Here is a 24495-nt window from a genome sequence, read left to right on the forward strand (position 1 = left end):
AGTGTATCGTGCATTTCTATTCAAAAGCATGTGCAACTGTGGATTGTTTGTTGTAGTGGAGGTGGTCGTGTTATTTACTGTTGATTACAGTGGAGCTTTCTCGACAAACCTGAGCGGGTGGATTGCGCCGTTTTTTGTGTTGAGGGCAGAATACTCATCAGACTCTTGTTCATCCTATTGTGTGTGTGTGTGTGTGTGTGTGTGTGTGTGTGTGTGTGTGTGTGCGTGCGTGCGTGTGTGCATGTGTGCGCGCGCATTTGTGGCCAATCAGCTCCATCTATGGTGTCGTTTTCCTTCGATGTTGGAAGCGGCGCGGTGGTCCTATCTATCAAGTCGCACATCCCGCTGAATGACAGGCAGTGGCACTACGTAAGGGCGGAGCACAATGTCAAGGAGGCCTCGCTGCAGGTCGACCAGCTTCCTGCACGCTTCCTGTCAGCTCCCGCAGACCATCAGCTGCCCTTAAAGCTAAGCAGCCAGCTTTTTGTAGGTATGCTCACCCTCTTAAACAAACAGCCGAGTCTTAAAATTTGACCGTGTCCACGATCAAATCAATTTACGAGTAAAGATTTTAACATAAATATTGCTTCCTTTATTTCTCAAACCGTGACATAAATCCATGCGGAACGCTCAGTTTTGCTTTCTCTCGAATGGTGTAAACATTGTTCACATGCATCACATACAGCAGAGATTCTCAAAGTGTGGTACAAGTACCACTTGCAGTACACGAAAGAGTCACTGAATTAAATTTAAAAAAAAATTGCAACACTGAAAACACAAGAGACAATCAAACAGAATGAAGCATCGAGCCATGCAAACAGCCTGTTCAAACATTTGTAAAAAAACAAGTCCAGTCCATTTTTTTCCTTTTTATGAACAGTACATTTTTTACTCAAGTAAATTTAAGTACAGTTCAGTTGTATTTAACTTTTAGGTACAGTACATTTTCATTGAATTAATCTGTAATTGTTTTTTTAATAACTACAGTGCCACGTTTTGGGTTTTTTGAACGCAAGGAAGGTAAAGCAATACATGGAGGACCCAAGTGCAGGGAGGCAAGGCAGAAGTCTCAAAAATATATTTAATTCCAAATCAAAGGAAAACAAGGATCATGGAAAAAGCTAACTAAACAAAGTCCCAAAACTAACCTAAAACTGGAAACAAGACATGACTAGTGAAACTACAACATTTGACAATGAACCGACAACTGAAAGAAACCAGGGAACTCAATACAAACAAATTGAAAAGACACGAGTGGCTGAGGGAGCTGATTGGTCGACACAAGGTATAAGGTTGACAAGAATGACACAAGATATAAGGTTGACAAGAACAGGTGAACACGAATAAATGAGCACACAAGACATGAAAAACATGGAACACAGGAAAACATGAAACAAAACCAAACACAATCCAAACCAAAACATAGACCATGACAGTTAGACCCCCCCCCCCCCCCCCCCCCCCCCAAAAACAAAAACAAAAAAGAAACAGATGCTAGACAAAAGGTACAACAAAGAAAAAGTCACCAAAACAGTGTGGGTGGAAGGGGGCCTGAAGGTGGGATCAGAGTCCGCCGCTTAAGAGTCAGCAGCCACCAGACGTGAGGTGCTTAGCTGAGCATTCAGGAGGACGGCAAGCACAAGGGTTTCCACAGTGTTGTTCAGGCGGGCAGCCATGATGGTGGACCCTATGGCAATGCAGGGGCCAGGCAAGAGGGTCGGGTGGCAGCCGCTGAACGGGCGCCTGCCGCAGCTGCCGAGGAGAAAGGTCTGCAGTTGCTTCCTTAGCCCGCCGCCATTGAGGTTTGGGAGCACAGGAACTCGAGAAGGTGAACTAGGAAAAACGGGTGGTATGAGACGAGGTGATGAACAAGGCTTGGAACGGGGTGACTTGGGGGCAGGTTTGGATGGATGTGACTGTGGAGGTGTGGAAAATGGTGAAAAATTAAGTGAGCAGAAAAACAGGACGACAAAATTTGACCTTTACTTGGCCGCCTCCGTCGGCAGTCCCGGATAGATGGCCAAACAGGTGCCCAATTAAAACGTCAGAGGGAGAGGACTTGGGCTCACAGTGGTGGGAAAAGGGAAAACGTGACAAAAACTGACAAGGACGAGAAAAACGGGAAGGAACTGGTAAAAATTTAAATCAGTGTCAGAATCAGAAAGAATGTTAACTAAATTGGGCCATCTTCACAATCGGAAAATTTTTTTACCTCCATGTTTTGTTTGGTCGGTTCTTTCCGTCACGTTTTGGTTTTTTTAAAGGCAAGGAAGGCAAAGCAAAACGTGGAGGACCCAAGTGCAGGGAAGCAGGGAGGTAAGGCCGAAGTCTCAAAAATGATATTTAATTTCAGATCAAAGGCAAACAAGGATCATATAAAAAGCTAACTAAACAGTCTCAAAAGTGATCATCAAAGTAACACTTGAATAAACGTAAAACTGGAAACAAGATATGACTAGTGATATAACTGAGCGACACCACTGGTGACTATGACAATGACAGGAACTGAGAGAAACCAGGGAACTAAATACAAATAAATTGACGAGACAACGAGGAACACCTCGACAAGACACGAGTGGCTGGAGGGAGCTGATTGGTCGACACAAGGTAGAAGGTAGATGAGAACAGGTGGACACAATAACTAAATGAGCACACAAGACATGAAAAACATGGGACACAGGAAAACATGAAACAAAACCAAAAAGTATCCAAACCAAAACACAGACCATGACAGATAGTTTTTATTAAAATTTTATGTGCAATTCATTTTAATTGAGTCATTATATAATTAGTTATTTTATTTTTCTGTATTTAAACTCACTGTTAATGTTCAAACATAAATGTACAATAATAAATAAAACCTCTCGTTTTTGATTAACACTGGGCCTATTATGTTACTGTATTTTAATGTTGGTCATGATGGTGGGACTTGGAGAGCTAAATATTTTTTTGGGCCTCAAAATGTTTGAGAACCACTGGCAAACAGGTACAGGTCTTTGTTTTTTTTGTCTTAAGTTAGCCCTTTGTATGGCTCCGAAGAAAGTGAAAAATCCGTCATCCGTTGACGATTGATGACTGATTGTCCGTTCAACTGAAGCACTATTGTTTTAAACTTTTTTCGTGGTCTAAAATACACAATCTAGTACAAAATTACTGTAAATAAAAAAAGCTTGATAATGTTTGAAAAGTGTATCTCAACTTACCTCCTTCAGCCGGGATTTGAACCCAGGCCGTTTTCAAGAGCGCAGCAAGCCAGCATTGGAGAACATGGCTAATTTACATGAATCCTGACAGCTGTAAATGAGCCACATGGCACATAAATGGTGTCCCTTAAAACGAGGTTCCACTATTCTGACCTGTGACTCTTTTTCCAAAAAGGTTATATACTTGTTATATCAGCTTTAGCTTGTAATATGCCACACTTAATTGATCAGCAAAGTTTTCCACGTGAGGGCTGTGTCCGCTACATGCCCCTCATTGTTGTGGTGAGCCAGCCGCTGTTGGCTCCATCCAATACTCCACAGCCTTGCTCCATGTGCAGCGCATAGATTCACATAACAGAGACACTTACGTTAACTGTCGTGTTCGCTAGTTGCGGTGGATCTACGTACGTTCCTACCCTCACCTATGGTCACGAGCTGTGGGTCGTGACCGATAGAACAAGATCGCGGATACAAGTGGCCGACATGAGTTTCCAGGGTGTCCGGGCTCTCCCTTAGAGATAGGGTGAAAAGCTCGGTCATCCGGGAGGGCCTCAGAATCAAGCCGCTGCTCCTCCGCATTGAGAGGAGCCAGATGAGTTGGCTTGAGCATATGACTTAGGATGCCTCCCGGACACCCCCTTGGTGAGGTGTTCCAGGCTCGTCCCACCAGGAGGAAGTCCGGGGACAACCAGGACATGGTGGTCTCGCGACTGGCCTTGGAACGCCTCAGGATACCCCCGGAACAGCTGAACAAAGTGGCTGAGAGAAGGAAGTCTGGGCTTCCCTGCTTAAGCAGCTGCACCCGCGACCTGACCTCGGATAAGCGGAGGAAAATGGATGGATGGCCGAGAGTTAACAAACTAGCATGCGAGCTAACAAGCTAGCAAGTTAAGGAGCTAAACAGCTAGGTCCACCGCAGCAAAGTCGTTTAAAACGTCAGTGCCTCTGTTGTGTGTTAGTTCCCAATTAACACAAACACAGCAACATTAACTTTATTAAGCATATCCTAAATGGCACACGTTATTCAACCAGTATTTGATGACAGCGAACATCAATCATATTTGATTGACAAGTGAGGGGCTCCTTATCAGCGGACCACCCACACAGTAGACTTTTTTGTCATTCCGATTAAAATCATCCCGATTGAAGATCTCTGGTCAATTGTTTACATGTGACATGATCTATTCCAATCGGGTGTATACATGACGTACACATTTATTCGGAGCAGGTCGTCGTGAACCTTACGCCACCTTCATGGCGAAAATGTAATTCTGATCGTTTTGGCAAAAGGAATATTCTACTGTAAAACCGAATTCCATTCCATTCAGTTTCGGACTGTTTATTATTGAGGTGTTTATATGGAGCATTTTCATTCTGTTTGGGCTTCTAAAGATATTATAATCAGAATAAAAAGCTCCATGTAAACCAGGCTGGTCTTGCAGCTCTTTATTCTTTATTTCAGACCCAGGGGTATCCATAGCACAGACTAAAGAAAAACAATTTAAGAGAAACAAGAAATTATTATAATAACAACAATAAAAATAAGAACAACAATAATGATTGAAAACCAAAAATATATATATAACAATAAGTAATAATAAGGGTGGGCCTTATTTCTCATGATTTCAGAGGCATTAAAAAAACAACATTATCGTTTATCATGATAGTTTTTGGAAAAACATATTGTCTGAGAAAACTTATCGTGACAGGCCTACTTGTCGCTTTTTCAAAAAAGGGTCACCGGAGTCACGAATCTTCTTCATCCCATCATCTCCTGATCAAGTGTCCCTTTTTCAATCACACCAAGGGGAAATTTGGTGTACCTGAAGCACACATAGTCAGTATCCTACACCCAGGGATCATCATTACATTTTTGTTGAACTTCGAAACAAGCTAATTTATTTTTCAAAATTTGCCACTTCTCATCTTTTCTAAAACAAAAAAATACATGAAGAACTGAGGAGTAAAATTTGACTTTTTGTTTTTATTCTCGTAAAAGTATGGCGTTTTTGCCCAACACCAACTATGAAAAAAACACCTAATTTTTACAATATAATTTTTTTGCTTTAAAAAAAGCAACATGACTTTTTTTCTCATAATACTACAACCTGTTTGGGGGGAATAAAATAATGATTTCAAATGTGACTTTTTTCCTTTACAAATATCCATCCATCCATCCATCCATTTTCTACCGCTTATCCGAGGTCAAGTCGCGGGGGCAGTAGCTTTAGCAGGGACACTCAGACTTCCCTCTCCCCAGCCACTTCATCCAGCTCTTCCGGGTGAATCCCGGGGTCTTCTCAGGCCAGCCGAAAGAAGTAGTCTCTCCAGCGTGTCCTGGGTCGTCCCCGGGGTCTCCTCCCAGTGGGAACACCTCACGTCCGGGAGGCATCCGAATCAGATGCCCCAGCCACCTCATCTGGCTCCTCTCGATGTGGAGGAGCAGCGGCTCTACTCTGAGGTCCTCCCAGATGACCGAGCTTCTCACCCTATCTCTAAGGGAGAGCCCGGACACCCTGAGGAATGAGGAAACTCATTTCGGCCGCTTGTATCCGGGATCTTGTTCTTTCGGTCACAACCCACAGCTCGTGACCATGGGTGAGGCGAGGGACGTAGATCGACCGGTAAATAGAGAGCTTCGCCTTTCGGATACAAAGTCTGCATCTCTGCAGACGCCGCACCGATCCATCCGCCTGTCGATCTCCCATTACATTCTTCCCTCACTAGTGAACAAAACCCCAAGATACTTGAACTCCTCCACTTATGGCAGGATCTCATCCCCGACCTGGAGAGTGCACTCCACCCTTTTCCGACTGAGGACCATGGTCTCAGATTTGGAGGTGCTGATTCTCATCCCAGCCGCTTCACAATCGGCTGCGAACTGCTCCAGTGAGAGTTGGAGATCGCGGCTTGATGAAACCAACAGAACCACATCATCTGCAAAAAGCAGAGATGCAATACTGAGGCCAACAAACCGGACCCCCTCTACGCCTTGGCTGCGCCTTGAAATTCTGTCCATAAAAGTTATGAACAGAATCAGTGACAAAGGGCAGCCTTGGCGGAGTCCAACCCTCACCGGAATCGAGTCCGACTTACTGCCGGATATACAGACCAAACTCTGACTCCGGTTGTACAGGGACCGAACAGCCCGTATCAAGGGGTTCGGTACCCCATACGCCCGAAGCACCCCCCACAGGACCCCCCGAGGGACACGGTCAAACGCCTTCTCCAAGTCCACAAAACACATGTAGACTGGTTGGGCGAACTCCCATGCACCCTCGAGGACGCTACTGAGGGTGTAGAGCTGGTCCACTGTTACACGGCCAGGACGAAAACCACACTGCTCCTCCTGAATCTGAGATTCGACTTCCCCAACGGACCCTCCTCTCCAGCACCCCTGAATAGACCTTACCAGGGAGGCTGAGGAGTGTGATCCCCCTGTAGTTGGAAAACACCCTCCGGTCCCCCTTCTTAAAAAGGGGAACCACCACCCCATTCTGGCAATCCAGAGGCACTGTCCCCGATGTCCACGCGAAGTTGCAGAGGTGTGTCAACCAGGTTAGGAACTCCGGGCGAATCTCATCCACCCCCGGGGCCTGGCCACCGAGGAGCTTTTTAACCACCTCAGTGACCTCAACCCCAGAGATAGGAGAGCCCGCCTCAGAGAACCCAGACTCTGCTTCCTCATGGGAAGGCGTGTCAGTGTAATTGAGGAGGTCTTCGAAGTATTCTCCCCACCGGCTCACAATGTCCCGAGTCGAGGTCAGCAGCGCCCCATCCCCACTATACACAGTGTTGCTGGTGCACTGCTTCCCCCTCCTGAGACGCCGGATGGTGGACAAGAATTTTCTCGAAGCCATCCGGAAGTCTTTCTCCATGGCCTCACCGAACCCCTGCCATGCCCGAGTTTTTGCTTCAGCGACCACCAAAGCTGCATTCCGCTTGGCCAGCCGGTACCCATCAGCTGCCTCAGGAGTCCCACAGGCCAAAAAGCCCTGATAGGACTCCTTCTTCAACTTGAAGGCATCCACCAACGGGTTCGGGTATTGCCGCCACGACAGGCACCGACCACCTTACGGCCACAGCTCCGCTCAGCCGCCTCGGCAATGGAGGCGCGGAACGTAGTCCACTACTCGGACTACATGGACCACTACTCGGACTCGATGTCCCCCGCCTACCCCAAAACGTGAGCAAAGTTCTGTCGGAGGTGGGAGTTGAAACTCCTTCTGACAGGGGATTCTGCCAGACGTTCCCAGGGGACCCTCACAATACATTTGGGCCTGCCATGTCGGACCGGCATCTTCCCCCACCATCAGAGCCACCAGGTGGTGATCAGTTGACAGCTCTGCCTCTCTCTTCACCCGAGTGTCCAAGACATGCGGCCGCAAGTCCGATGACACGACCACAAAGTCAATTATCGAACTGCCACCTAGGGTGTCCTGGTGCCAAGTGCACGTGTGGACACCCTTATGTTTGAACATGGTGTTCGTTATGGACAATGCATGATGAGCACAGAAGTCCAATAACAGAACACCGCTTGGGTTCTGATCGGGAGGGCCGTTCCTCCCAATCACGCCATTCCAGGTCCCACTGTCATTGCCCATGTGAGCATTGAAGTCCCCCAGCAGAACGATGGAATCCCCAGTGGGAGCGCTCTCCAGCACCCCCTCCAAGGACTCTAAAAAGGGTGGGTACTCTGAACTGCTGTTTGGTGCATAGGCACAAACAACAGTCAGGACCTGTCCCCTCACCCGAAGGCGGAGGGAGGCTACCCTCTCGTCCACCGGGGTAAACCCCAATGATCAGGCGCAGAGCCGGGGGTAAATAAGTATACCCACACCTGCTCGGCGCCTCTCACCGTGGGCAACCCCTCTCGAGAGGACTGGTACCAGAGCCCAAGCTGTGTGTGGAGGCGAGTGAGACTATATCTAGTCGGAACTTCTTGACCTCACACATCAGCTCTGCGCTCCTTCTCTGCCAGAGAGGTGACATTCCACATCCCTAGAGCCAGCTTCTGTAGCCGGGGATCGGATCGCCAAGGTCCCTGCCTTCAGCCACCGCCCAGCTCGCACTGCACCTGACCCCTATGGCCCCTTCCACAGGTGGTGAGCCCATGGGAAGGGGAACCCACGTTACCCTTTCGGGCTGTGCCCGGCCGGGCCCCATGGGTGCAGGCCCTGCCACCAGGCGCTCGCCTTCGAGCCCCACCTCCAGGCCTGGCTTCAGAGGGGGCCCCGGTGACCCGCGTCCGGGCAAGGGAAGCCTAGATGCATTTGTTTCTTTCTTCATAGGGGTTTTTGAAGCCGTGCTTTGTCTGGTCCCTTACCTAGGACCTGTTTGCCATGGGTGACCCTACCAGGGGCGTGAAGCCACTGACAACTTAGCTCCTAGGTTCATTGGGACACACAAACCCCGCCACCACGATAAGGTGACGGCTTCCAGGAGGGGAAATGCAAATAATAAAAAAAATTACAACCCTGTACAAGTTAAAAACTGCCCACACTTCATATTCAACATGGGGGTTTATAGCCCTTCTATTCTCAATGTATATAAATCCACATTTTTGATACCTCAAGCATACCAATGTTTGTGAGGGGGGCAGAATCACTCAAAGGCTATTCCATCTAAAGAGTACAAATGTTTGTAATTATGTACGACTATGAGTACTTGAGCATCCCTGTAAATATCAAGCTAAATATCAGTTAACTGTACATATACCATATACTGAAAAATGCTTTTGTTTCATAATTCATTCTAAACTAAAAGTCAGACCAAAGCATACTTAATAAGTACTGTATACTAAACATCTTTTCGATACGCCTAGTATAATTATGGCCTGTGGTCAGTCCTTTTTGGATAAATGCAAATCCTTCTTTAACACACGCTGTCTATTCACTTGCTGCTACTCTGAGCCTCTAGCCTCTTTGGGATGCACAATTAGTTAGCATAGTGCTAAATGTCATGGGCCTTTGTCCAGTAAGTCAGTCTCGGTGTTAAAGGTCAAACTTCTATCAGTCAAGGCTTGGCCAAATCCCTGAGTCTTGGTTCTGTCCAAATTTTCTTCCATCGGAGATTTTGCTGGTTCTCTGTAACTTGGGCAAAACTGCAGATTTTCTATTTGCCAGAGTGAGAAGCCAATTGATTTAGAATGGTTCAGTCTAAGACGAGATAATGAGGCAGCATTTCAAATAAATTCATGAATTGATCCACTCTCCTGCAGTTAATTAAGTTAATCCACAGTAACGTACCATAAAATTAAGCAGTTAATTCATCACGACATGCGGCTAAATCGCTGTCATCGCAGGCGGAACGACATCGCTGCAGCGTGGCTTCTTGGGCTGCATGAGGAGCCTGATGGTGAATGGGCGGAACTTTGACCTGGAGGAACGGGCCAAAGTAACACCGGGCGTGAGCGCCGGGTGCCCCGGGTACTGCAGTGGCTCCAGCAGCCTGTGCCACAACAGGGGACGTTGCATCGAGAAGAGCAACGGCTACGCATGTGATTGTTCTCAGTCAGCCCACGCCGGATCCTCATGTAACCAAGGTGATGCTCCATTCACTGTATTACTGTCAAGGCTATCAATGACATAGTGTTCTGAATTGTCTGTTACAATACAAAATGCATATTCCAGCATCAAGTAGCCATAGTGTTGTCGTCTCCTGAAAACCAAATCTGTCCATCTATAATGTCCCCCTCTTTCACGAATATCATTGCTGTCCAGTGAAAAACATGACTTTACAATGAAAAAATATATATATAAATTACAAAATATGAAGATACCTGATGACTTTGGACACCAAAAATATCTAAATGAAAACATATTTTGTTAGCTGTTCTTCCCACACTCCTAAAATATTTTCTATATTTGTTCTTACGCACCAGTATTGATATTGTTTCTCTTTGATGAACACCAAACGCGCATCCACAAAGTCCCCTGTGTTCTGTCAGCACTGCCTACTGGAGCTATCCATGAACCTGTAACTAAAAACTACCATTTTAAATTTGTGTTTTGGACAAAATAAAAAAAAAAATCTGATCTTTCTTGGACAGCGACGATATCCAAATAAAAACCTATTACTGCCTCATCCATGTTTCTAGGAACCTTTATTTTTGCACTGATGAACAGTTATGTTGGAACAGGAAGGGACCATCTCTAAACTGTTCCCACAAAGTTGGAAATGTCCAAAATATTACCCCATGAGCCACAGTGAAAGGAACTCTGAATGCTTCAGCATACCAAGAGATTTTTGACAGTCAAACAGTTTGGGGATTACCCCTTCCTGTTCCAACATGTCTGTGCACCAAATGCCCAAAGCAAGGTGCATTAAGACATGGATGAGAGAATTTGGTATGAATGAACTTGACTGGCCTCCACAGTGTCCTGCCCTAAACCTGACAGAACACCTTATGGTTGAGTTCAAGTGGACAGTGAACCAGGCCTTCTCATCCAACATCAGTTTGTGACCTCACAAATACAGTATGCTCCTGGAAGAATTCCCATAAACTCACTCCTAAACCTTGTTGAAAGCCTTCCCACGAGAGCTGAAGCTGTTACAGTTGCAAAGGGTAGAACAACATCATATTAAACCATATAGATTTAGAATGGAGTATTACTTTAAAATATTATGTGAGTCAAGACAGGTGAAGGAATACTTATGGTGGGGACAAGCCAAAAGTCTAAACATTTGTCCTAACATGTTATTGAAGTGAATTCAATGAAGTGCAGTTGTCACCTTGACAACACATTACGCGACATATTTTTGTCCTCGCTTGCCATCGTCCGTGCAAGGATTAAGGCAAGCTTCTTATTTCTCCAGAAGGCCAAGTCCAATCATTTGTTCCCCTTTTTCCCTGCAGTGTGGAGATTCTCTCGGCCATGTTCCCCTTTTTTTTTTTTTTTTTAACGGCACTGTTGGGCTCCATTTATTTTATCTACCGAGACCCGCTACTTTTATCTTGGCGATTCGGTCGGTAGGTTCGTCTAAACGACTTACTGTTTCGGATCATTGGCTTTTTTATTCCCCCACACATACACACATCCCTTGCAAGAGAAGACTCTTGAGAAAGGCACATGTTTGCGTTCTTGTGACCACATTGTTACCAGGGACCATTTCTGCTAAAAATACACTGATTGCACTCTATCAGATTTAGGCTACAGAGTGCTGCAAGGCAGTACAAGCTCAGAAAAAGTACATAATTACTTTTGGAGGAACTGTCTCAGTATCTGTCCCACAACTATAACATGAAAATCAACCACGAATTTAATCCCTAAAAAGGGTCGCCGGTGAGCTGGAGCCTATCCCACCTGACACCCTGGACTAGTCACATGTCAATCGCAAGGCACATCCAGGACAGTGAAACCTTGTTTAATGCAGGGGATACATTCCAGACCCACCCACACTAGGTGAAAATCTGCGGTATAAGGAGAGACCATATAAAAAAATATTTTTGAAATAGTTTTACCACTATCATACACTTTATAACACATTTAAACTTATTGAAACACACTTACATTTATTAAAACAACACAGTATTCCTTACAGCCCATGTTCTCAATCTTGCCTGCAAAATTCCTCCAATAAGATGCAAAACATGCTTGCTTCAAGCTGTTAATTTGTCACTCCAAGTTGAAGTCTACTAAAAAACTGACACATGAAACAAAAGAGAATTAAATTTTGTATGCTTAAACACCAAAATGTTCAACCAAACCATGTAACTTTGTCAAATAAAGGTCTGCTAGCTTAATGCTAACATACAATACAAAATGACATAGACTGGCTAAAAGAAATTAGCAAAGATATTATGGTAATTCTAAACCTTCCAACAACTGCTACTTTAACACATGCGGAGAAACAACACATACAAAGAGGGCATAGAACATTACTCACAGCAAATGATGCACCGTGATGATGGCCAATTTAGAGTTTTCAATTGCATGTTTTTGGAATATGAAAGTAAGCAGTACCCAGAGAAATCTCACACAAATGCAGGGAAAACATTTAAACTCCATATAGAAAAAACAAAGCTGCGATTCAAACCCCTAATCTCAAAGTTGTGAGGTAGACCTGCTAACCACTACCCCACCATGTGTACCACTAATATTGTGTATAATGTATATATTTTATAACAATTTACAGTGGAAGGAAAAACTATGTGAACCATTTGGAATTTGAATTTATGCATAAATTGGTCAGAAAATGTGGTCTGAACATCTTAAATCACAAGAATAAACAGAATATGCTTAAAATAATACCATGCTAATAATTGTGTTTTCATTTTTTTAAATAACATGCAAAAATTCCCAGGACAGGGGAAAAAAAGTTAAGTGAACCTCTTGGCTGCAAATTCTCCAAGAGCTAATCAATCAGGTGTGAGCTAACCTGGAGTCCAATCAATGAGGCAAGACTGGAGGTGTGGCTTAAAGCTGGTCTGGCTACTCGTAAACACACACCAGTTTAGAATTGTCTCTTGTCGAGAATCATTGCCTGGTGTGTACCATGCCTTGCTCAAGAATTGTTGACTTGTATAAAGCTGGAAAAGTTTGCAAAAGTATCTCTATAAAAGTCTTGATGTTCATCACTCCACGGTCAGACAAATGGTCTATAAATGGAGAAAGTTCAGCACTGTTGCTTCTCTTCCAAGGAGTGTCCATCCTGTAAAGATGACTGCAACAGCACAGCGCAGAATGTTCAATGAGGTAAAAAAAAAAATAACCCTAGAGTGTAAAAAATAAAAATAAAATTGCTGCATATTTGGAGTTTGCTAAAGAGCACTTGGATGTTCCACAGCATTAGTGGCAAAATATTATGTGGACAGATGAAACCAAAGTTGAATTGTTTGGGAGGAACACACAATGCCAAGTGTGGAGGAAACATGTCATATCACACCAAGACATCAAAACCTTATCCCAACTTTGAAGCATGGAGGAGGGAGCATCATGGTATGGGTGTGCTTTTTCAGCTCAGAGCCTGGACAGCTTGGTATCATCAATGGAAAAATTGATCCACAAGTTCATCAAGATAATTTGCAGAAGAACTTGAGGCCATCTGTCCAACAGTTGAAGCTCAAAATAGGATAGGTGGTGCAACAGGAAAATAATCCAAAACACAGAAGCAAATCAATAACAGAAGAAAAGGGTTCACTTACTTTTTCGTGCCCTATCCTGTGAATCTTTTTACATCTTATGCGCTATAAAAATATGAAAACATATAATTATCTGTGTGGTATTAGTTTAAGGACTGTTTATTCTCGTGATTTAGGTGAAGATCATTTTCTGACCAATTTATGCAGAAATGTAATAAATTCCACAGGGTTCACATTCACATGTTCCTCCCGCTGTACAGTACATGTATATGGCGGATACCTCACTATTTAGTGAAAGAAGCTAACGTTTAATAGTCTACATCTTCATTCAAGTAGTCCTTCTTGTCATACAGCACAAACAGTTGGAATAAAATGCAGCGTAACAGTCACAAAAGATCCAAATAGAGTCATTTCATTATATCAATCACTCTGTCAATCGTGCAGGATTAATTCTTTGATGTTTGCTAAAATGAGGTTTAGGTACCACTGTGATATTTCTTATTACCCTCAAAGGCTCTGCTTTTGTACCCTTGACACTTCCACATTTTGGGAACTGTACCTTTTGGGCTGTGGAAAAGGCACAGTTAATTCAGGATCCATAATTACAATGGATTCTATCTTGAGTTACATACAGTACATGGACCTGTACGCTTATTTCAAACAGTGTAAGAGCTTGAAATGCATGAAATGTCGTCCTGCACAAATGTCTTAGTCCAGTCACCCAGCCCGGAGAGAAAATATGGCGTTCAAGCCAATGATGTCTACAGGAAGAAGCCATGTGTTGTGGTGAGAGTATGATATAAATCAAGTGTGACTTCACAGCGTGACGACAGTTGTTCGATTCTCATTTGCAGCCGCTGTCGTTTACGGCAAACAAATAGTTTTTTGGTGGGTCAAGTTGGGAACAAAAGAACGGCGTGTGCTCCCGGCGAGAACGTTTCAAAATGAGACCATACACCATACACTTAGATTTAATGTGTGGAACATGAGACCGAGAGCTTTAATGGAGCCGTTAATGATAGTTCTTATTTTCACACCTAATGAAGTTGGGTTGAAGTCCAATGAACGTCCTAACAGAATATATGGAAATTAAAGGATTTACTATTGAGCATAAAGGAGGCAGAAGCCTTTCCATGTTTCAATTAGGTTTTGTTTGTTTTTTTGCATTTTTTTATGAAAATACATACGAGGTTCATTCAATACTTTAAATTGTCTTCCAAAGATGTTTAATTTATGTTGAGAAAGACTGTAAATCGTCTTCAATGTTTAAGAAAACCATCTTTGTGAAGATCAATTTGTCTGCAGTTTACAAGGTTTGTTAGTCTTCCATGTTAACAGAAACATACCTTAAGTTAGTCTGGGCTTCTCTGCTTAGGCTGCTGCTCCCTCGACCCGACCCCGGTCGGATAAGTGGAAGAAAATGGCTAGATGGAAGTACGTTCGTTAAATATTCTATAGTGTTTACGAAAACACTTACATTAGGTTCCCTTGATGACTCTAAATAGTGTAATTTTTACAATGTTTCGCGAAAACTGTTACATTCATTGAGTACATTTTTTGTAAAAGTGTCTGAAAACACTCAGGTTGATTTATAAAGATCCCAAATAGCGGGTGCTAATTGTGTGTTCGCTCTAACAAATTCCCATGCTGTTGGTGGGCGTGTTGCACATACTATAATAAGATGATCTTTTTCTAAGATCCCAAATTGCAGGTGCTAAATTGCGTGTTTACTCACTGCTCAATGCAGTTTCCATGGTGATCTTTTTTCCACACAAGACAGCTTGTATCCAGTCTTTAGGAGGGTTTTGCGCTATATGTAGCTTTGATGGTTTTCAGCATGGAACATTTGGGAGAGTACTTACGAGAGCAAAATGAAGGTGTTAAGAGAAGAAGCAAGCAAACATATTACTGAGTTACAGAATTGATCGCTCAGATGCTGTAATTTTGGGGAAGCCAGCAACCGCATAAAAGCCATGCAGTATGATATGCAGTAACCTGCCTCAAGTCCATGGCAATTTGATGTATGTGCCCAACATTCCGTTTAATATGCACACCCAGGAAACCACCCTGGGAGAGCCTAGCACCAATTGTCACAGTGCAGTGAAATGACTTAGAGGGATACACCGGAACTCAGAATTGAAAGTAGTTTTGTCATACGGAGATATGAGATGACTGGCCGTGACTGGCAAATACTGTGAATCAGCCTGTAGATTATTCAGAAACTCTCAAACTGCATTGCTGAATAGACAATACAGTATGTCACAATTAAGGTTTGGGCCATTTCAAAAATGTTTGCACGAGCCAGAGTACTCGCTGCCTCTCATTTTGTTTTGCGCGCTGTTTTGCGTCCTTTTCAAGCGTTCTATTTAAAGACACAAAATGAGCCACTGTAATTCATCTCTGGTTTGATAAATCACTTTGCGCGTGTATTTACATACTCTTCCCCCAAAAACACACCATAAACTGTGCAGCAACTTAAGTGTGTTTGGCAGACGCAAACCTTGTTGTTCTCGGGTAGTAGGTCAGCTCCCACGTTTGTTTGCGCAATCAGGTTTTCGCCTGTACAAACCTTTAGTAAATCAAGCTCTTAAACGTTAAATCTATTGACCAATAGTCCAAATAGTCTTCTGGTTTACGAAAAAATAGTCTTTAGGTTTACGAAAATATATTTTTAAAATATGTCCTGTATGTAATGAAATGATCTACTGGTGCGCATAAAAGTGAAAGTAGTGAAGTACTTCAATTGCTGTAATTTCTCATGTATAATGTGCATTTTCCCCGCCAAAAAAGTGTCAAAAGTCCATAGTGCGCATTATACATAGGTATTGTTCACATTTTATAATTGTATGCAGCCATCTAGAGGTTATGAAAAAGCTTTACACTTTCATTCCAAAATGCCATCGCCACCTAGAGGTTATGAGAAACCTGTACACTTCCATTTTAATAAGCCACCGCCACCCAGTGGTACTGAAAAAGTGTAGCCTACACTTTTATTCCAATATGACAGGGGGTACCCATGGCTGCATATATGTACAGTTGTGCTCATAAGTTTAACATATTTGTGAAATCTTTTTTTTTTTTAAATATGACTGATGACTGAACAACAACCATCATTAATTTCTTATGGTTATGTTCTGTTTAATGATGATGCTTGACCATTTAATTTGAATCCCATTAAAATTAAATGTGTTTCGCCTGGCCCTTCATCTTTTCTTTAAAGAATTGTACCCATCCATCCATTTTCTGAGCCGCTTCTCCTCACGAGGGTTGCGGGCGTGCTGGAGCCTATCCCATCTATCATCGGGCAGGAGGCGGGGTACACCCTGAACTGGTTGCCAGCCAATCGCAGGGCACATACAAACAAACAACCATTCGCACTCCCATTCACACCTACGGGCAATTTAGAGTTGTCAATTAACCTACCATGCATGTTTTTGGGATGTGGGAGGAAACCGGAGTGCCCACGCAGGCACGGGGAGAACATGCAAACTCCACACAGGCGGGACCCGGGATTGAACCCCGCTCCTCAGAACTGTGAGGCAGACGTTGTAACCACACGGTTATAATTGTACCCATCTTACAAATTCTGCCTGGGTAATCAAACTGTGTGTTTTTTTAGTAAATAAAAGTAGGGTTGTGAATTTCAAAATAAGAGCAAGTAAATAAAAAAGAAACTATTACGTGTTAAAATAAAGTGCTTAACTTCAGAATAATTATTTGAAAAAACTAACAAAATACAGATAATACTTCATGTTTTGATCTTATGGGTAGAAGCAAAATCATGCATTTTTAAAATGTATTATACATAGGTAGAAGGGATTTCCAGAATTTTGTCAACTTTGGGGGTTCGTATTATACATGGGTGTGCTTTATACACGAGGAGTTATGGTAAATTGTTTTGCTTTGGTTTTTGTGTCCAGTCTTATCACGGTGTACATGTTCTTTACCAATCACCTTTGAATTGTGGTTGTGGTGTTTCCACAGAGGTGTCGGTGTCCTTCGACAGAGAGTCATCGCTGACCTACACACTCCAGGAACCTTTCTCTGTGATGCTGAACAAAAGCTTGCAGGTGGAGAGCAGCAGCAGCAGTCGGGCCAGAGAGGACTTTTCATTCAGCTTTATCACCTCGCAGAGACCCGCCATGCTGTTGTCTGTCAGCACCCTCAGCCGACAGTACATTGCTGTCATTGTGGCCAGGAACGGTGTGTGCACAGATTGGCTCGCACATACAAATAGAACGTAAAGAATTACATCGTTTGGGATGGAACAACTTTGGAGTTGTTTTTTGTAGCCCTCTGTACTACATTTAAATATAACTTTGTAGTTAAGTTGAGATATCTGAATCGTCTTCAGTGTTTACAAAAACACATGTTCAGAATTGTTTTCACAAATATGTTTTTTTAATGAGACACATTCACAAAAGACTTACCGTAACTATCCTCAAACTTTCAAAAACAAGTATGTTACATATTTTAACGATGCCAATTGTTCACAAAAATACGTAAACTAGGTTCTTAGAAGGCTCGGATGTTTACAAAAACCTGTTCCATTAATTTCAAATTCTCTTCAAAGTTTACAACAAACATCTACTTTGTTAGCTTCATTGAAGACTCACAATTATGAAATTGTCATATATGATACTGAAATTGTCGTAAATCTTCACACACAAAAAAAAACTTATGTTAGGTTTGTTGAAGACTTGTCTTCAGTGATTATGAAAATACATACATTATTTTTTGTATTGTAAATTGTATCAAGACTCCAAAAAATTTAAATCTCTTGTCTTCAATATTTATGAAAAACATGTTAGGTTCATTGAAGAGAAAATTATCTTCAATGTTTTTGAAAACTTGTATGGTATATTCTTTGAAGATAGTAAACTGTCTTTTTGTTTTTAGGAAAACTTACAGGGGTTCTTTGAACTCTCTAAATTCATGCATTCATTGAAGATTAGGTGTCATGTTTATGAAAATGTATGTGATGGTATTTGAGGAATGTAGTCTTCATTGTTTTGACAAAAACATGGGGTTCTTTTAAAACTAAATTGTCTTCAGTATTCACAAAACAATTAATGTTACGTTCTTTGAATACTCTAAATTATCTTCTTTGTTTACGAAATTGCATATATTGGGTTCTTTAAAGACTCTAAATCCTTTTCAGTGTCTACGAAAATGCTTTGTTTTCTTCTTTGAAGACTAACTTGTCTTCATTTTCCCAAAAATGATAGGTTCCATGAAGACTCTAGCCTTCGCTGTTTAAAAAATGTTAGGTTCTTTGAAGATGAACTTGTCTTCAGTGTTTACAAAAACACCTACATCTCCACAGCACTGCAGCCGTATTTCCTCACCCTGCTTGTTTTTCACACTTGTTAGTTCCATCAGACGAAAGTGAATGTGATGTAAATAAGACAAAAGGGCCACAGGGTTCACATTTGCGTTGTGCGTGCCTTGTGTCCAGGGAGTCTGCAGATCTGGTACCACCTGCAGACAGACAGGAAGCCAGACATCTTCTGCCCGGCTGCCGCTAACCTGGCAGATGGACGACTTCACCGAGTGCGAATCCAAAGAGTGGAGGAGAAAATCTACGTACAGGTGAGGTAGCCACGTGTGGGTGGACCCATGTTCAAATGTCATGCTTTTATTCCAGCAGCAATGTGGTGTCTGTCAGAATGCATTAGCATTGATTAATTACTTTATTATGCAAATAGAGACTTTTTCACAAAGGCCTCGTGGCCTGGTATTAATGAGGCTGGCCGTGTTGTGGAAAAAAACTCCCCCGGGAAGATATTTTCAAATGTTTAAAAAGTGCTGTGGGGCATCTGGAACCAAACACTTTGAAAATGCAATGACAACTAAAGTATGTCACGTGACCTGCTGACTAAGGGCAGCATGGAGGGCCAGTTTAGTTTTTCACCTTGAACGAGTAGCCAAACATCATGGAGCTGTTACAGCTTCAAAATGTGCCAAGGATAACATGAGTGACTTCCACGGTGGTCGTCGTAAACATGGTGCACCTCCAAACGCCAAGTTAGCACCTCAGGTCAGATGTTAATGTTGTAAACTAGCTAAACTTGGGGTACTTTATTGTCATCCATAAACCCGCTATTATAGTAGGACACAATGCTGAGACGAGCAGCCAATTTTCTCATTATAATCCTTCCACTTGTTTTTAAAGGACGGGCAACATGCAGTTGGGTCAGGTGAGCTAATACTTTTCAATCAATGCTTTTCAAAGATGACTCCCAATTTTCTTGCGTTTAGAAAAATACAGAGGTTGACAAAGGGAATAGATTTTGACTGTTTACTAAAATGCAATTATTAGGTTCATTGCACCTTGCTTCAAAGCTTGCAGTGCTTCATTATCATCCATTAGCCAGCAGAGAGACAAGCATACACACCAAAATCAAAAAATGTTCTCCTTATAGTCCCTCTACTGTTTTTAGCGCTTAATATCAGAGCCAGTGCGCGACGGGTTCCAATGTAAATTGAAGGACAAAATAATCTGCATATTGTTTGAGTCAGGTGAGGTATTACGTTCCTTAGGATCTATTGGTTCCATAGTATTGGATGTTTTCGGCACTAAAAAGGCGAGGTTATTGACAGAAAAGCATTGCTGTAGAAACAATGAGCATCCAATCAGATTGCTCAAATGTCAGTAGCCACTACGGTGCATAGCGTGGTGTCTGGGATAGCTATGATATGCTGTATAGTACTCAATTACTTTTATTCTTTTGCATCATCATCATCATCGCCGTATTCACACATAGGTTTCTTTGTTATACGGTAGTTTTTGTTTCCTCTTCAAACAGGTGGACCAAGACATCCACAGAAAATACACCCTATCTTTTGATGGAGAACTCGTCTTGATCAAAACTTTGACACTGGGCAAAGTCATCAGTAAGTCCTCCATGTTGTTCAAGGTGCTAAGCAAAAGCTACAAACGGGTCTGAGCCAAACGTATAAAAACTATCTGCATCTTCACAGGGTTAGACGCATTCCATGAGGAGGTAATAGAGGCTGCTTCAAAGGGTTTCGTGGGCTGCCTTTCGTTGGTGCAGTTCAATGACGTGGCACTGCTGAAGGCGGCGCTAACCAACCCTGGAAGCTCATTGGTCACGGTCCGCGGCCCGTTGGTCCAGTCGAATTGTGGTGCGCTGCCAGACTCTTCGTCACGATCTTTGCAAGGTGTGAACACAGGTTGAAATTGAAATTTGATGCATTTCTAACAGTACCTTAGATCTCAACATGGGCAAAAAATGGTTTCGCTGTCACAATTATGGACAGGCTATTCCGTTTTTTGTACCAAAGAGTCAATTTAATTTACGCTGACCTTGTTATCGGAACCTGATTGTTTTGTTCAACAACTATGATACCTTTACATATCTTTGCTCTCCAGTGAAAAGCATTTAACTTTGAATTTGTTTGTTATTTTTAAACACGTTCTTAGCACTTAATAGCAGAACATATGGTCAACAGATTAAAATGTAATCAAACGATATAATGTGACTTCTTTGAGTCAAGTGAGCTATTATTTTCCAGGCTTTAATATGTTTCAAAAGGGCTGGTAATTTGTTTTTCTTCTGTTGGATAATTTAATTACATTCAATCAAAAGACATTGAAGACTGGATTTTAATTGCATTTTCACAATCAACCCAGTACACCAACAGCTGAGTTTTCAGAACCTGACATGCTTATTTTTCATTGCCCAGCTACAAATAGTAGGTATTTAGTCTTCTTTCATTTATTTTTATTACATTCTATTTTAATCTTTTAACATACTGTATATTCTGACATGCAGTGAGTGATGATGGAAAGCACATCCAGAAATTATTCACAGTGGTTCACTTTTTATTTTACAGCCTTGTTTGAAAATTGATTCATTATGCATTTGTTCAACTCATAGTGACAGTATGAAAAAAGATTTTGCAAGTGCCGAACAAAAAGAGAAATCACATACGCAACTACATAAGTAGCCATCAAAATTGACCTCTGGTGCATCCTGTTTCTGCTGATCATCCTTGGGATCTTTTGACAGTTTAATTGAAATCGACCTTTGTTAAATTCAATTGATTGGACAAAATGTAAAAGGTCCACACCTGTCTATATAAGACATCCCACAGTTGACAAACCAACCAAGCATGAAGTCAAACAAATTGTAAACTTCCACAAGGGACAGTTCTGGCAAATGGTTTACAAAAATGCCTGTGGTTTTGAAGCTGCCAATGAGCACATTCATTATCCGTGAATGGAGGACTCTTCTGAAAGCTGCCCACCTGTCGACACTTAAGTGATTGGGGGAGAAGGTTCTTGGTGCGGGAGGTAACCGGATTGTCACGGTGAGAGCTCCAGCATTCCTCTGTGGAAAGAGGATAACTTTTCCAGAAGGACAACCATCTCTTCAACAATCCAACAATTAGGCTTTTATGGTCGAGTGGCCAGACGGAAGCCACTCCTGAGTGAAAGGTACATGTCGGCCCACGTGTACTTTGCCCAAGGCTCTCAGAGCATGAGAGACAAAATTCTCTGGTTTGAGGAGGCAAAGATTTAAGTCTTTGGCATTAATTCCAAAGTTGATCTATGGAGGAAACTATGCTCCGCTCATCACCTGGCCAATACCATCCCTACTGTGAACCATGGTGGTGGCAGCATCATGCTGTGGGAATTATTTTCAACAGCAAGAACTGGGAGACTAATCAGGATGGAGGAAGCGATGAATGCAATATACAGAGACATCCTGGATGAAAGCCTGCTCTTGACCTTAGACAGGAGAGTGTCACAATACCGGTTTGGACTCTAATGCAAAACACAGCACCACAAGAGAAATTAAAAGTTTTTAATTGGCCAAGTGTCAGCGTAAGATTTCTTTAATGCCAGTGGGGCCCAAGTGGTGGATGGAGTTCCTAAGAGGAAAGCACAGGTGAGTACAATCTAAATGACAACGAGTGTCCAAATTAGGTTTACTCACAGGCCTTACTATCACTGGAGGGAGGCTTCCTTGTAACCAATTAGGTGTGGCAGAGGGTGATGTGGCGCTTTAGCAAGGGTTGAGGATAACAGGTCCGCTGGAGGAGACAGGTACTGTAATAATAGTTTACCGTGGTGCTTAGTGATTGCAATGCTAAGTAGGAGTCTTTGAGGTCCGCAATCCCAACCAATGTTCAAGCCAGGTCTAAAGCCAGTAATCAGGTATCTGTTGTCAATTTACATAGTCCAGGATGGAAAAAAATGCAATTCCAAAGGTCAATAATCAAAGAAGGAATGACTTACAAATCCAGTCACGTGCCAAGCAGCGTCAGAGAACAGCTTGGGCCAGAAACAGGTTCACGGTCAAAAGGCTAGAGAGTACCGCAACGGCAAGTGACAATTTGGCACTGAGGTGAAGGGCTGGTTAAATATAGCAAGTAACAGGTGAAAGCAATGAGGTCCTAGTGAGGCATGTAAAGCTGAGGCAAAAGAAATTGGTCACAGGAATTGGATCGTCAAAATAAAAGGGTGAGCACGAAATGAGCAGAACATGACACAGGAAGAGTCAGAAGGACAACGCAAGCAAGCTTCAGACAACTCTTGAGGGCTCTATTTTTGCAGACATCGCAGCTGTGGTGGGGCCCAAATGCCACTGGATTCTCATTTCAGTGCAAGTGTAAGACTTACTGCGCAATTTGGCGGACCAGTCTGCCCCAAGATGGGCATTCCGGCACAGCAAGGGTGTGTCCTTGGAGATACGCCTAAAGAAGTGACAATTTGGTTGTAAATAGTCGGTCTAAACTCATGCCTGCTCACACCATGTCTAAATACTGGCACACTGTAGACTGCTGGTCTAACCATATAATATGATAAATTTGATCGGGGAACAGGCAGACAGATACTAAGGTCCATGGACACATTTAAGTCACCAGTCATTATCACCACGTCAGTCTGTATTTATTAAGGGCACCAGCTCTGTTGCCACACCGGCCAAGAGCAGTGACAATGATCCACTCACACAGATTGCTGCGAATACGCATCGTCCTCTACCGCTTCATCCTCTTCCGCACAGAGATGTCTACACAGACATCTGACTGTCATTGTGCCACAGTTAAAGGGATCGAGAAGTTCCGCTTTGATTGGCAATGAATGAAGTCTGGCGGCACGGTGGCCGACTGGTTAGAGCGTCAGCCTCACAGTTCTGAGGACCCGGGTTCAATCCCGGGCCCTGCCTGTGTGGAGTTTGCATGTTCTCCCCGTGCATGCGTGGGTTTTCTCCGGGTACTCCGGTTTCCTCCCACATCCCAAAAACATGCATGAATTGGAGACTCTAAATTGCCCGTAGGCATGACTGTGAGTGCGAATGGTTGTTTGTTCCTATGTTCCCTGCGATTGGCTGGCAACCAGTTCAGGGTGTACCCCGCCTCCTGCCCGATGACAGCTGGGATAGGCTCCAGCACGCCCGCGACCCTAGTGAGGAGAAGTGGCTCAGAAATTGGATGGATGGATGAATGAAGTCTGCTATAAACAAGCCCACAGTGGCATAGCCCGCCCACTCTTAGATCTGCCGAGCTGCGCATGTCTATGAAATTACCAACACCAGTCTAGCCTGCCCCTGGCGCACAGTTGCGCCACCTGCCACGCTAGATTTACGCAGCTCACGAAAATTGGGCCCTGAATATCTTTGAGTGGCACAGCCAGAGCCAGACTTAAATGCGACTGAACATCTCTGGAGATATCTGAAAAGGCCTATGTAACAACACTCCCCATCCAACCTGATGGAGCTTGACAAGTGTTCCAAAGGAATGGGTGAAACTGTCCAAAGATACAGTAGGTGTGCCAAGTCTATTTATGGCATCACAAAGAAGATTGTTGCCCAGGGTGCATCAACAAAGTATTAAGCAAAGGCTGTAAATACTTACAACATACTTACTATTTCATTTGTAATTAAGCTGTAAAAAAAAATTAAAACATACATTATGTTGCGATTGGCTGGCGACCAGTTCAGAGTGTACCCCGCCTCTCGCACAGAGTCAGCTGAGATAGGTGCCAGCATACCCGTGACTCCTAGTGAGTATAGGATAAGTGGTACAGAAAATGGATGGAAAACAAATTATGTTGTCACTATGAGTGAGGTGTTCTACCGGTACGGATGATTCTATTCTATTTTGGAATAACTTTGTAGCAAAACAAAATGTGCATTGTTTTCACATTTTGGTCTATTTTTAGAATTTTCATTGGAT

General features: G+C 43.0%; 1 protein-coding gene and 1 long non-coding RNA gene across 4 annotated transcripts in view; one reads left to right on the forward strand and one right to left on the reverse strand.

The window, feature by feature from the left end:
* The window catches only part of LOC133486862 (contactin-associated protein-like 5), a 192033-nt gene that overhangs the window by 156165 nt on the left and 11373 nt on the right, over positions 1–24495 (forward strand). For all 3 annotated transcript variants that reach the window (XM_061792623.1, XM_061792622.1, XM_061792624.1), the window contains 6 exons: positions 272–490; positions 9508–9747; positions 17272–17490; positions 18746–18879; positions 20097–20184; positions 20272–20472. In XM_061792623.1, the coding sequence (XP_061648607.1) occupies positions 272–490; positions 9508–9747; positions 17272–17490; positions 18746–18879; positions 20097–20184; positions 20272–20472 (1101 nt within the window). The remainder of the gene's footprint in view (positions 1–271; positions 491–9507; positions 9748–17271; positions 17491–18745; positions 18880–20096; positions 20185–20271; positions 20473–24495) is intronic.
* Positions 20604–23388, reverse strand: LOC133486864 (uncharacterized). The gene is made up of 3 exons (XR_009791143.1): positions 22556–23388; positions 22254–22366; positions 20604–22188 (listed from the first exon to the last, which is right to left on the reverse strand). It is a non-coding gene; the product is annotated as an uncharacterized LOC133486864 (long non-coding RNA).

The sequence above is a fragment of the Phyllopteryx taeniolatus genome, chromosome 12 (assembly GCF_024500385.1).
Source record: "Phyllopteryx taeniolatus isolate TA_2022b chromosome 12, UOR_Ptae_1.2, whole genome shotgun sequence".
NCBI classification, from domain to species: Eukaryota; Metazoa; Chordata; class Actinopteri; order Syngnathiformes; family Syngnathidae; genus Phyllopteryx; species Phyllopteryx taeniolatus.